The following is a 16,079-nucleotide window of genomic DNA, read 5'->3' on the forward strand; positions in this document are numbered from 1 at the left end:
AGGTGATGTTGTTGATACCCCCTCGTTATCTAATGAAGATGTCACAAAGTTTTGACATATGCGACTTGGTCATATAATTGAGAATGACATGACCGAATTGAGCAAGAGAGAATCTCTGGATGGGCAAATTATTAGTTAATTAAAGTTTTGTGAGTATTGTGTCATCGACAAACAGAAAATAATCAAATTCTCTAAAGGCATCCACAATACTGAAGGAACACTTGATTATATTCACTCTAATTTTTCGAGACCGTCTAGGGTGCCTTCTATGGGAGGTGCTTATTATATGTTTACATTTATCGCTGATTTCTACAGAAAAGTTTGTATTTTCTTCTTGAATAAAAAGAGTGATGTGTTCACTAAGTTTAAGGAATGTAAGACTATGATTGAGAAACAGACAGGAAACCCAATAAAACGTTTATGTACTAATAATGGTCTAAAGTTTTGTTCTGAAGAATTTAATGTTCTATGCAGAACTGAAGGAATCGTAAGGCACCACACGGTGCCTAAGAATCCATAATATAATGGTGTGACAGAGAGGATGTATAGAACTTTGATGGAGAAGGTGCGTTGTATGATCCAAAATGTTGATTTATCAAAGTCTTATTGGGCTGAAGCTGCAACTTTAACTTGCTTCATCGTCAATCATTCTCCGTCAACTACAATTACTAAATAGACTCCGCAAGAAGTATGTTATAGTAATCCTTCAAGTTATTCTAATTTGAGAATTTTTGGTTGTTCGATGTATGCTCATGTTGATGGATGAAAATTGGAGGTTCGGTCTATGAAGTGTATTTTTATCGGCTACAAGTCCGGTGTAAAGGGTATAAGTTATGGTGTCCTGAAACCAGAAATGTTATAATTAGTCAAAATATTGTTTTTGATGAGACACATATGTTACATGCTACACCACTTATACCTTCTTGTGATCAGATTGAGAAAAAATCTAACCCTTTTCGAGATAAAATTCAGCAAGAATTTAACAAGTAGGTGGAGTTTGAGAGCAGATCAGAATCTAAACCTGCAATATTACTGTCCACTATACCAAAGTTGTCAAATACTTCACCGTTTGTACCACAATATAATATTGCTACAGATAAGCCCATATCTGAAATTAGACTTCCTCGAACACTCGATGAGAAAGGTTATAGTCAAATTTCGGAGATTGATTGTACTGACGTTTTTTCTCTGTTTGTGAAATATATTTTGATTCGAGTATTACTTGATATCGTAGCGATGCATAATTTGGAGCTTGGGGAGTTAGATGTAAAGACCGTATTTCTACAAAGAGTTTTAGATGAAGACATATATATGCATCAACCTAAAGGATATACAGTCTTAAGAGAAAATGATTTTATATGTTATTTGAAGAAATCTCTTTATGACTTAAATCAATCTCCAAGGCGGTGGTATACAAGTTTTGACTCTTTTATAACCTATCATGACTTCAAGATAAGTGATTTTGATAGTTGCGTCTACTTCAAAATCCTTTATATGTTCAACATCTTTATGCTAGTCCTATGAGTTCTCCATTAACAACTCGTTTTAAACTCTCTCCAACTATGTCACCTCAGTCTAATGAGAATATCGAGTATTTGTTATGAGCTCCATATTTCATTATATTTGGTTCACTTATGTATGCAATGGTTTATACTCGATTAGATTTGACATATTCAATAAATGCAGTTAGCAGATATCTGGAAAATCCAAGTACAGAGTATTGGAGTTTAGATTGGTGGATCTTACGATATTTAAGAATTTTAATTGGCGTTCACCTACAGTTTGGGAGGACTAGAGATGAAGTTTTTTGTTATGTCGACTTTGATTATGTAGACGATCTCGATAGAAGAAGATCACTCACATGTTTTGTTTTCTGTATTAGCAGTTTTGCGACTAGTTGGAAAGCTACTCTATAGAGTGTAGACGCGTTATCTACTACTAAGGTAGAATACATGATGATTATAGAAGTTTGTGAAGCTGATATTTGGCTAAAAGACCTATTCTGGGAATTCAAGAATGATTTACAGATGACAAAAGTCTTTTGTGATAGTCAAAATGATATTTTTCTAATGAAGCACATTGATGTGCGATATAATTTTGTACGTAATGTTATTTCTCATGGTGATAATTATGTGAACAAAATCAGTATTGTTGATAATCTTGGTGATATGATGATGAAGACACTCTCATTACTAAGTTTGAGCATTGCTCAAACTTAGTTGGTCTTGGTTGTTGAAGCTCATAGATCTTTTGGAAGAGGTGGAGACTTCTATGGTTATTGTGTATTTTGAAGATCAATTTTTTTGACATATTAAATCCGTGTCAAGGTGGAGATTGTTAGATTATGGTGACCCATATGAGTTTTGATCAGAGCCTAGGCCTAGGCTCACGATATAATAATATAATACAAAATAAAATAAAATCATATCTATTTGATATTGAGTCCACTTGGCCCAGTTATATGACTTATAAATATATGGTCTTAGTTAAAGTTTTATTCACAACAACATAATATTTTTTTTATTATTCTTCTCTCTCTAAATTCTAATCTTCTACTTTAACCATAGTGAATTTTTCCTTCTCTACTCGTGATTTTTTCCGTCTTGAGTTTCTACGTAAATATTGTGTTATTTATTGTGTTTTCTTGGTTGATATTTCATCTCTTTTTATCTTAATTAGTCTTAGATTCATATTCTGTTTTTTAAACAAATACCTATAATATTGTGAGGCATAATTCCATGATATATTTTAGTTGCACCAATAATAACTAGTTCAGTTGAACCAACATTTGTATACATGCACCTTAACCAACAAACAAATGAATTATTTATATAAGATTATGCTATATATAATATGTTATAAAAAATCTGATATATAAAAAAACAATTCCTATAATATTTTGAAGTAAAATAGAGAATTCGTCTTTAATATTTGCTCAAACTAAGATTATGCTAGATATGATGATGAAGACGCTCCCATTACTAAGTTTTTGCATTGCTCAAACTTAGTTGGTCTTGGTTGTTGAAGCCCATAGGACTTTTGGAAGAGGTGGAGACTTCTATGGTTATTGTGTATATTTTGAAGATCATTTTTTTTGACATATTAGATCCGTGTCAAGGTGGAGATTGTTAGATTATGGTGACCCATATGAGTTTTGATCAGAGCCTAGACCTAGGCTCACGATATAATAATATAATACAAAATAAAATAAAATCATATCTATTTGATATTGAGCCCACGAGGCCCAGTTATGTGACTTATAAATATATGGTCTTAGTTAGAGTTTTATTCACAACAACATAATATTTTTTATTATTCTTCTCTCTATAAGTTCTAATCTTCTACTTTAACCATAGTGAATTTTTCCTTCTCTACCCATGGTTTTTTCCGTCTTGAGTTTCTACGTAAATATTGTGTTATTTATCGTGCTTTCTTGGTTGATATTTCATCTCTTTTTATCTTAATTAGTCTTAGATTCATATTCTGTTTTTTAAACAAATACCTATAATATTGTGAGGCATAATTCCATGATATATTTCAATTGCACCAATAATAACTAGTTCAGTTGAACCAACATTTGTATACATGCACCTTAACCAACAAACAAATGAATTATTTATATAAGATTATGCTATATATAATATGTTATAAAAATCTGATATATAAAAAAGTAATTCTTATAATATTTTGAAGTAAAATAGAGAATTCGTCTTGAATATTTGCTCGAGAAGATGAACTAATATTTATGCTTGGCTAGATAGGAAGATATTTTCATTATTTCTTTGTCTCCACTGATGAAGATAAGATCAATAGTTAATCCAATACCAGGTATACAGTAATATAATTTATTATTATCGTCATTTGTGTACCCCAAATTTCTAATCATATCAAGAATAGCTCAGTATGAAAATATGTCCAAATCACTTATAATTTCTGAGTGTTCCGATCCATTGACATATTATGTCTCTTCATCATGACAAATGTAAAATGTTACTCCGTGATTTATACACAATATAAATATATATATATATATATATATATATATATATATATTCTCGCGAACTGAAAAAGAAAAACAAGAAAAAAGTTAGTATACATATAAATAACAAACAAATTTAATTGACTACAAATAACAATTTTCAAAAGACATAAACATATTGAATAACTACAAATCTAGATATCTCATAACTAAGATTTAGATAACATGGGTATCCTCAATATAAAAAAAGTAATTAAGACGCCATATTATTGTATTAAGAGTTGTATTTGCATCCATATGAAACGATAGATACTTCTTGATTAATGTAATGCCCGAACAAGTTATTCTAAAATAGAAGAAGAAAACTCAAATGTAGCTATTAGAAAATAAAACAATTGAAAACTCTTAATTGATGTAATGCCCAAATAAGTTTATGTAACTAGTTTTCCAAACAAGTTTTTGTATCTTGTTTCTAAGCATGGTAGGTTTTTATAACTACTTCAATCTGTATTTGTTTCTATATGAACAATGGAAGTTTCTTGATTTATGTAATGTCCAAACATGTTATTCTAAAATAGAAGAAGAAAACTCAAATGCAACTATTGGAAAATAAAACAATGAAAAACTCTTGATTGATGTAATGCCGAAACAAGTTTCTGTAACTAGTTTCTAAGAATGGTAGGTTTCTGAAACTATTTCAATCTATCATATTAAACTTCATACCACAATAATTCCTTTAAAAACAAATATTAATATTCAAAAAGATTTTATATATTTAGATATAGTCAACAATTGGATGGAATGAAATATTCATCAAGGGAAATTAGGTATGATAAAACTAAATTTTCTTCACGTCCGTCCATATTAGGGTTGCGAAGAAGGTCGCGATGGACCAATTATTGTCGCGGTCAAGAGAATGGTTATGATGACGGCGGTTGGTGAAGTGAGGAATTGAAAGGATGGTTAGGTCACGATGGTAAAAAAAGACAAGGTAATTTTATTTATTTATTTACTTTTATGTATTAAATGGAAATAGCCTAGGTTTGTTTGAAATGAAAAAAATAGCTTTATATATAAATATATATACATGTGGATGTCATGTGGATACAAATCTAACCCCGTTAGATTCTTACATTATCTTAAATATTTTTGACACATTTTGAAAATTTTATATAAAACAATAAAATTTCACGACTTTATAAAAAATTTGACACCATATAAAATTTGACATCTTCCCAATTAAATTAATGCACATTCCTAGCATCCATGTGTACTAAGTGTCACATATTTAATTTACACCTCCCTCATTAATTAATCATTTATATTATAATAATATTTGATTATTACAATTTCTTTCTTTTAAATTGGGTTTTTCTTGAGTATCTAAGTCACATCTACTATTACTAGCATAATGTCACTGCGTTGAGGATAAATAAAATTCACATTTGTAAAATTGAAATAGACAATATTCACATCTTTGTCGTCGCCCTCATCATTATCATTTTCATCGCCTTCATCATCTTTTTCATCGATAATATCTATGGTCTGAATATGATGGGCTTTAATGGTTGGGACAATCTAGTGGTCTTCTTACTTCTCTCATTCAACATTGTTTTTGTTATTCATAAAAAAAGAGAAACATAATAACAAATTTGATAAGGAGAGATTTATTTAATTTATTAGTTCACTGATTTTACCATCATTTCTCGGTTAACCAAAAGTATCATTTCTTACATAATAGACATATCATAATACTAATCTTGTAACCTCATTTTTACACCCATCTATTTTAATAGTACCAACTTCTTTTAGTTTCACTTTTGACAAACCAACAATCTCATCATATCATTAACCTCTTTACCTTAACTTCTTTAGTAGACCAACAATCGCATTCATATATTTAACCACCAATATTTGTTGTTTTCCAATTAGTCTCTCATATTACTAATCTCCCATCTTATCCATTGGCAAATCAACAATAAATCTCTTATCATTGACAAACCAATATTACCGGCCTCTTTTCCCTCAATAAATCAACCACAAATCTTAATCACACTTTCATATCTCTTATCTCTCGACAAACTAACCATCAAACTCAATCACACTTTTACACGTCTCTTATCCCTTGATAAACCACATCTCAATCACACAATTTTGCAAGTCTCTTATTCTTGGCAAACCAATATTATTGGCCTCTTATCCCTCTTACCAAACCAATCACAAAATCTCAATCGACATCTTATTCATCAGCAAACCACATTTCAATCTCAATGTTATTGATCTCTTATCTATCGGTAATCCAACCATCAATCTCAATAGACCTATAATCTCGTGACCTGACGATCCTTTGTTACTAACCTCTTATCCCTCGACAAACCAACAACAAATCTCTATCACACTTTCATTGTTTCTTAAGTCTCTTATCCTTATAGAAAATAAATATTATCGGCATCTCTTATCACTCGGCAATACAACCACCAATCTCAATTGACCTCTGATCCGTAATCTCATGATCCTTTGTTACCGACATCTTATCCATCGGCAAAGTAATCACATCACACTTTCACAAATTTATTATCCTAAGCAAACAAATATTCCCGCGTCAAATCAATCACCTCTCATTTATTACCGACATCTTTTCCACACATATAATTTACTTAAATTTACATTTGCAATGATTCGAACTCTTGTCTTGAGTAAGGGTCTCTTATCCACAAATATAATTTACTTAAATTTGCATTTGCAAAGATTCAAACTATTGTCTCAAGTGTGAAAATGATCACTTTAAACATCCGACCACTTATTATTGATGTGTTTTATTTATAAATTTGTGTATGCATGCTTCTTGTATATATATTTTATAACTAATAAAATTTCGAAATTTTGATTTATTTTGATAAAATTTATTAATAATATTATATCATTTTTATTAATAAGTTAAAACTATATTTTTAATATAAAAAATATTATTTATCATTTTGTGTTAAATATATAATTTAGATAAATAATCAAAAAGTTTAAGTTATTTTTTTCAGTATAAAAAATATTAGTTACCCGTCAAATATAAATTGTAGACAAATAATTAAAAATAATAATTTATTTTTATTTAAATATATCACAAATTAAATTTTAAATAAATAGTTATATATACAATATAAATTTAATTATATATATATATATATAAATATTTATTAAAAGTTCTATAGAAGAACACTTGTTATTGTTAATATAATTAAATTATTTTTTTAATCTTAAAATTGATTAATTTTTGAAATGTTAATGTTTCATTTATTAGTTAAAAATAAAAATATAAAAGAAATAAAAATATTTATATAATTTTAAATGGTGTAGAATTATTGATATATAAATATATTATATTAATGAACACTTATTATTCTAATATAGTTAAATTAAATTTTTATTTTTAAAATTTATTAAATTGATAATATTGATTATACATGTTATTTATTAACTAGCCGAGAGACAAATGAGAAAAGAAATATAAATGTTTTATTAGCTTTCTTATTTAAACTGCCACACAATCGTACTCATTTATTCTCACGACAATATTTAAATTAATCAAGTGTCTCGACTCGACCCAAAAATTTATTTATTGCAACTCTATTGTTCCATTTAGCATTGTGCACCATAAAGACCGAAAGGTATTAACTATAAATTATTTAGTTATAAATTTTTAGGGTTTTAGCGTGGTTTTGATTATTCTCCAATTTCGATAACCATATTTAAACCGCATCAAGGGAACACCCAACTTTTGTGAATGATACACCATTGACTCACCATGATAGGTCTTGATAATGTCCGAGTAAGAAAAATTCTGCAATCTATAATTTAAAAAAAGAAAGAAAAAAAAGAGACTCGTGGCATGGTTAGTCATCAAAGAAATATGTACATTATAGGTATGACTACTAATGAGTTAGGTACAACAACAAACACACCTTACCTTGAAAGAATTCAAACATGGCCACCAACTTTATGAAAATTTCAAGTCCCTTGTATTTTAAAATTAATATTTTGTATAACGTTAATAATATATTTAATACAATTCTTTTCTAGCTAACCTATCAAGAGTAATGATCTATTTATATATTGACGTTTCAAAATATAGTCAATTTTACATAAGCAAATCGTTGCTTATAAGACAACAATTTTTAATTCTTAAACCAATGTGTTCACTCTTTATAAATTATAACAAAATTGATAAAATAAGGAAAAACATCCCAAAGAATTTTATTACAATTTTGATTATCGAATCGTACCTTGCCATTGTCATCAAGATAAACTCATAAATATATTTATTCTCAAAAAATAAATTTGAGGTAGTCAGGTAGGATAGTAATAAATTTTACTTTTTTAGCAATATTTTTATAATACACAATACAATCCAATTCAATCCGAAAATCTCACACATTTTTTATATGTATGATGTATCACTCAACATATTTCATATTTTACTCCCAATTTTTTTTTAAAAATAAAAGGAAGAATTTGATGAATTTGTATGGCGATTCCACAATCCACGTTACCATGATATGATATAAGTCCATTCTAGACATGCCAAAACGACATAATTATGAATTGAGAGGAAATTGAAACCCACTCATATTTTTAATAAAATGCTATAATACACTATGAATAAAAACTCATTAATATTTATTTTAACATTCAATTATATAAAATTGATAAAAAAAAAATATATTATTATTCAACAAATTAAAAATCTAAATAATATAAATCAATAAAAATTTCAAATTACGCTATAGAAATAATACAACAAAAATTAAATATGTCAATTTCTAAACAATTTACAAAATGTTTTAAAACTTCAAATAGAACAAACCAAACCTGGCAACGCCATGTGAACATCTCAGAGGTCCTTCTGTTTTTATCTATCTATTTGTGCTTTGTTTGGTTTGGTATGTTGATGTGTTAGTCTCATTTTCATAATTTCATTACAATTTACACATAAAAAAATCTCATACTTAGTGAAAAAAAATTATAAGTATTTTTTTTTTTACGAAAATGAGGGTTATAAAATTTATTTTTTAAACGGGTTTATTTTTACGGTAGCCTAACATAATTCAATTAACATCTAATCTTTTGTTTTTTTTAAAGGGTAACTTATCCTCACTCACAATCATAATTTTTCAAAATAAACTAATAAGGAATATTAAATAAACTCAAAGGGCTTGTTTGATCCAGTGGTTATAAGGTATTTTTAAGTTTTATCTCAAAACTCAACTATCATTTCAACTGAGACATGAAATGAGTGAAGCTGCTCGTGAGCCACTTGCGAGTCGCTCGGTCAAAGCTCGACTCCAGTTTGATTTTAATCAAATTTGAGCTGAGCTCGAGCCGGCTCGTTTAATATTCGAGTCGAGCTCGAACTCATATAATACTTGCTCGATGTCTTGTCGAATTTTTTCGAACCCGATAATAATAATATATTTTTTTATTTATTTAATATTAAAACTTAAAATAAATATTTTTTTTTAATAAATATTTGAAAATTTAATTTTAATTAAAAAATTTTGGATCGAGTCAAACTTATAGGTAAATAGTCAAGTCGAGCTCAAATTTATAAAATCGTTCGAGCTTGAATTCGAGTCGAACTAATAAATATATAATCGAGTCGAGCTCGAGTTTAGAGCTGACTTCAACCCATTACCACCTAATTTCAACCCTTTAATCCATTTATTTATTTATTAAAATATTAAAAAATTTCTCTATTATTTTTATATAAATTAATTTTAAATAAAAACATAGAGAAAAAAATAATTCGGTCAAATTTAGACTAAAATCTATTTAACTTTTTTCAACTATTCTCAAACAAGTGTCATGTAAACGTCAGTTTCTCTCTCTCAACGGTCAAAATTACTGTAATAATTAATGTTGAGTAGAAATGAAACAACTTTATTTAGAAAAAGATTAAAATCTATTCAGGTTCACCAAACAACAACCCCTAAAATTCAAAGCTGATTCAAAGTTCAAACCTTTTTTTTAATGTCGTGTTCAAACTTTAGATGTTTATGTAATTTGTGTTAATATAATATATATTTTAAATAATTATAACCTTCTAGATATAAATTAATTGTAGTTAGTTCCTTAGTACATGAATTATTATTAAACTACCAATAATTTTGGTTGTTGATGAATCTACATAGGAGTTGTATACATATACTTACAGAAGTCCCAAATTTTTTTTTTTTTTTATACAATATATATATATATATATATATTCAGGGACGGACCCAGGATTTTGAATTAGGGTAGGTTTGAAAAAAATTTAAGATAAGTTTAAAATAATAACGAGAAAATTTTGAAAAAAATAATTATATAAAAATAAAGTTTTACTATTTTTTTAATAATTAAATAAAAAAATAATTAATTATATTAATTTTTTTAAGAAATTAAAGATAATATTACATTTTTACCGTAAAAAATAAAATTAAAGTTAGACTTCAGCCACCCAAACCATAAATAAATTTGTGCTTATTAATTTGTTTATATATATAAATAAATTATTGTATAATAAGTGGAGCATGTTTCATAAATCCATTAATATGCTATCTTAAAAGATTTTTTATCAACACAATCCTACCAACATGGCCCCACAAAAAAAATTAATTCTTTAGGTGTATTTAAATATGAATACAAGTCAAATTAATTTCAAATTGCACAATTTTCCAAGTGAAGCATTCAAAGCAGGATTGCTGACACAAACATTCAACCATATTATTGGTAAATTTCAATTTATTTTTATGTGAAAATAAATTAAAAGAGAAATGATTTGAGGAGATAATTTTGGAGAAGGAATAACGTGAAACAATTTGATTGGTCAAAAAAATAATAGTTTTTTTTTTCTTTTAACTCTTTTTTCACCTTCTATCATTTTCCAACCATGATATACTGACACATCATTTCCTCTACTAAATTCCCTTCTCATATCACTCTTCAAATTAAAATGTTCTTATATTTAAGTTACTTTAATGATAGGGCTGTAACTAGTCTAGCGGAAGCCGCCTCAAGTTCAAGTTCGGTACGTTTAACATATATTCGGGTTCGAGTTCGGTTCGAGCTTTCGTATTAGAGGTTGAATTCGTATTATTTAGTTGAGCTCACAAACTATTAGAGCTCAATTCGTTTAGAGCTCATCTCAACCTACAAAAGTTTTGTGTTGGCTGAAAAGCTTTATTTTTGGGAATTAAATATTAATAAATATTAATAGATGTTTTAAAATGAGTCTCTACATAAAAATGTTTGTGAGGAATGTGAGCCCATAAACGAGCCTCAAAACAAACATGTTCGTGAGTCTATTAATGAACCTCTAAATGAACATATAATCGAGCTGAAGAACCAAATATCTAAAAAGTGTTTAACGACTTTGCTCGTTTAAATATTCAAGGTGTTAAACGAGCTGGAATTTGACTCGTTACAACTAACGAATGAGCTCAAATGAGTTTTTGTATTGAGCCGAGATTCAAATAGCTCCCGATTAACTATGTTCATTTATGTTCTTATTTGAATCCTTTAGATATAACCGTGACACAAATAAAATAAAAATAAAAATTGTAATGCAAGTATTTTTACTGATTAAAAAGATTTAAGATTATTAATATATAGTGAAAATATATATTTTAAATAAATATAAGATATTTTAATATTTTAATTAATAAATTAAGTAATTTAATTAATAAATTAAATAATTTGATTAGTAAAAGAAATTTGATTATATTTTAAAAAAATTAAACCCAACTAGACTTCATTTCTTAAAAAAAAAAATTTACTATTTTCATTTCCACTAATAATTATGTTTTAATACAAGTTCTTCATATTAAATTAATATTATATATATATAAAAATTAACCATTATTAATTCAAATTAAGATTTACTTATAAAAATATTAATTTATAAAAATAACATGAACAAAATAAGAATTTTGAGCAGTTTAGCAGGAGTTATTTAACAAGTTATGATTTGTGGAGATTTGAAAGAAGTAATGTATTTTTTTTTTTTTTAAGTAAAATGACTTAAATAATATTAATAATTAAATAATAATTTAAATAAAAATATTTTAATTAATGAGCTGTATTATATAGACAATAAATGAAAAATGAAAAATATAATGTTTGATTAAATTAAATTATTTAAATAAAAAAAATGAATTTATATATAATAATATGATAAATTTGTAAAGAAAAAATTCTATTAATTTCTTTTTTTTAATGAATATTATATTAAAAAGAAAGGCCATCCCCAACTATATATATTTATATTAATGTATCATGAATGTGTTGAGAGAGAGAGAATGGAGAAGAGTAAGAGCAAGGTTTTGATAGTGGGAGGGACAGGATACATCGGAAAGAGGATCGTTAAGGCTTGTTTGGAAGAGGGTCATGAAACCTACGTGCTTTTGCGGCCGGAAATCGGTATGGATATAGACAAGCTACAGATTTTGTTAAAGTTTAAGGAAGAAGGAGCTCATCTTGTGGAAGGTTCTTTTTCCGATCACCGGAGTTTGGTGGCGGCGGTGAAACTGGTGGATGTTGTCATCTGTCCTATGTCTGGAGCTCATTTAAGAAGTCATAATATCTTGATGCAACTTAAACTTGTAGATGCCATCAAAGAAGCTGGTAATGTCAAGGTATATTTTATTCTATGATAATTAAATAAAAATAGAAAACCTTTTTCTTTTTGGGTTAAAATAAAAATAAATAAAAATCTTAAATAATTTAAGGGAATTTATTAATTTTATGGTTAGGAGTTTTTGATTGAATTTATTTCTTAAATATTTTAAATATTATAAAATCGTTAATTTGTATTGAAAATAAATATTAAATTTCTTTAATATGTTATTTAATCTCAAACAACGATGCTGCTACCGCTTCAATTTCAGATAACGATGTTCAGATTAAGAAGACGAAAAGCTGTTGATCATTACGTCGTAGTCTTAGTCTATAACATGTTGTCATGAAATGGAGCGATACAATTTTGTCGTTGTTTGAGAATGAAACTAAAAGGTTACAGAGACATCCGTGAGAATTTTTTATGCACTAGGATTTTGAGGGAAATTGAAGATGTCATGAAGAATCGCTTTTATATGTTTTTAACAAAATAAAATAAAATAAAATAAAAAATTAATCTGTTATAATATTTTAGATGTTTAAAATTTTTTTAAAAAAAATTAATGTATAAAAAGTTGAAACACACTTAAATGGACATATACCTATCACCCCTATTTTATTTTATTGCTTAAAAAAACTCATTTGTCTCCTTCATTAATTACTTTAAATAAATAAACAATTAAAGTATAGCTAGATTTTGAAAATACTCCTTCAATTTTTTAATAATAATAAAATTATAATCCCACGTGTTATAGACTGTTACCACTTAAAATGTTTAATAATAATATGAATATATATAAAAAAAAATTAATCTAAAAAATTTAACTAGAACATGTCTACTTTCTTAACATTTATTTTATATTTTTATCAAATCAATTCATCTGTATTTAAAATTCAGATACTTTTATTAAATTTATGATACATATACTTTTCGGACACTATTTTAATGCTTCATTACTTAAATAGTCTGTATTTAACATTTAACACTTATTTTTTAATTTAATCAAATACCTACTTAATATTTTTGTTACGAAATTGCAGCGATTTATACCATCAGAATTTGGAATAGATCCCTCGACAATGGAAAATGCTCTAGAACCTGGGAGAGTGACATTTGACGAGAAGATGATTGTTAGAAAAGCCATCGAAGAAGCTCAAATTCCCCACACCTATATCTCGGCCAATTGTTTCGCTGCTTATTTCGCCGCAAATCTTTCTCAGATGGGTACTCTTCTTCCTCCTAAAGATAATGTTGTCATTTATGGGGATGGAAACGTCAAAGGTATATATTTATTTGTATCAAATTACATTATCTTCACTTAACAATAATACTCAAATCATGTGTTGAGTTTGTGATGAATGCATGCATGGAGTTGTTTTTGTGGATGAAGATGATGTGGCAAAGTATACCGTTAAGACTATAGATGATCCTCGTACCTTAAACAAAACAGTGTATCTTCGACCCTCAGAAAACATACTTACCCAGAATGAATTGGTTGATAAGTGGGAAAAACTCGTTGGCAAAAAGCTCAACAAAATCAACATCTCTTCTACCGACTTTCTAGCCTCTTTGAAAGGTAACTAGTTAATGTTCGAGTAACTTTGTATTGATTGACATCTCTTCTTATGAATAATTATAATTTCACATGAAACTACATAAGTATTAAATTGATATCCCAATATAACTATTTAAGTTAAAAATTGAACTATTTGTGTTGGATGATGATATTGTAGGATTGGAGTTTAATGAGCAAGTTGCAGTAGGCCATTTCTACCACATCTTTTATGAAGGATGTTTGACGAATTTTGAGATAGGGGAAGGAGGTGAAGAGGCCTCTCAACTCTATCCCGATGTTAACTACACTCGTATGAACGACTTTTTGAAACGTTATCTCTAATTATACATGATTTCTTTTTTGTACAACTAAACAAACGATTTATGGTTTGTTTTATGCATTTGTATTTCGGTCTTGACGTTTTGTGTGTGTATTTTCATGAATTCCATCTATACCTTTTGTAATAAGTGGCATATCTTGTTATTTATAGTGCCTACAATACTATATTACAATATTTCTATAGTCAATAATTTTATATAGAAGAAGTATTGAACTTAATCATTTGCTATTGTTCCTCTTCCGTCTTTTTTGTTGAGGTATTGGATCAACGATCAATTTCTAGGTTTGGTAATAAACATAATTGATTACTTTCAATTTCTAGGTTTGGTCGTAAATATAATTGATTACTTCAAATTATGTAAATAAATAATTCGAAACCGCACTTAAAGTAGTGCATTTCTCATTTTTATAAAAAAAAATTGTAACAAAAACAATGGTATCTCCAATTATATTCTCTACATGATATACAATATAGAAAAAAATCAGGTAATTTTTCAGATTAAGAACATAAGCTTGTCACTTTTGCTTTCTCTGCAATTAATTGAAATCATATGTTCTATCCATTTATTCGCTCTACCCAATTTGTCATTTTGTTCCATTCCAAACATGATTTTGTTAGAATCTAGTAAGAATAAAATATTCTTTGACTATTGTTTAGCAATCCTTACAAGTCCTATATCAATTGCCGCATGGACTAGATTCTCATGATTAAAATATTTAAGCGGCAAAAGATTTATTAACAAAATTGTTGTGAATCACACTATCTAGAATAAACTTTGGCAGAAAAGGTTACACATCTTGAATATATCAAAATTCTTAAAACAAACAAGCCTGAGAAGAATATATCATATAGATGAGAAAGAAAATAACTTAATAACACTCTCAAATACTTTAGTTGTATATATGTCGTCTCCCAAATTCTTTCATTTCCCCTCCATTCTATCCGTCGAGTTATCTTGATTCATTCATTTGTCGAGAACTTAATTCGTCACGAACTCGCTCAAATTTACTAAAATATTTGTGGTCAGTGAGAAGTAGGTTTTTAATTTGTTGAAGTTTAAGTTCATTCCAAGTCATCAGTGAATCGATTTCTTTGCATTTCGTGCAACAGAGTTGAATTTTTTCTTAGTCCAAGTTATTTTAAAACCTTTGTTGATTTCTAGACATTTAAAAAATGTCTGTTTTGTCGGTCTCGCCTTCTCATATGTGTTTAACTTTGACGTTTCGAGATTTCTAATAGCCAATTGACAATTAGAGAATATTATAACATCATTGTGATGTAGTTCCTCTGCCATTTTCTTTGCTAGTCTTAAAGCCTCCATTTCAGCAATTGTGACATAACACCCATAGAAGATTTTGTCCCTCCTGTAATAATTTCTCCACTTGGAATGCACAATATCACCGCAACATAACTTTTTTGCGTACTCTTATTGATGACTGCATCCACATGTGTAATGATTTGATTTGGGTGAATCTCTTTTTGTGCTTCTTCCAACCCATTTTCTTTTTTCGACTTTTCTTTTTAAGTTAGCGTGACCATATACTCGAAATCCTTGTGCGAC

The 16,079-nt window shown here is 27.8% G+C and overlaps 1 protein-coding gene across 1 annotated transcript; it reads left to right on the forward strand.

The window, feature by feature from the left end:
- The first annotated feature begins 12,293 nt into the window (after nucleotides 1-12,293).
- Nucleotides 12,294-14,693, forward strand: LOC124931007 (isoflavone reductase homolog). Its single transcript, XM_047471389.1, has 4 exons — nucleotides 12,294-12,642; nucleotides 13,664-13,904; nucleotides 13,996-14,199; nucleotides 14,357-14,693. The coding sequence occupies exons 1-4, from the start codon at nucleotides 12,307-12,309 to the stop codon at nucleotides 14,518-14,520; spliced, it is 945 nt and encodes a 314-aa protein (XP_047327345.1). The 5' UTR covers nucleotides 12,294-12,306; the 3' UTR covers nucleotides 14,521-14,693.
- Nucleotides 14,694-16,079: the final 1,386 nt, after the last annotated feature.

This window comes from Impatiens glandulifera, chromosome 3, assembly GCF_907164915.1.
Source record: "Impatiens glandulifera chromosome 3, dImpGla2.1, whole genome shotgun sequence".
NCBI classification, from domain to species: domain Eukaryota; kingdom Viridiplantae; phylum Streptophyta; class Magnoliopsida; order Ericales; family Balsaminaceae; genus Impatiens; species Impatiens glandulifera.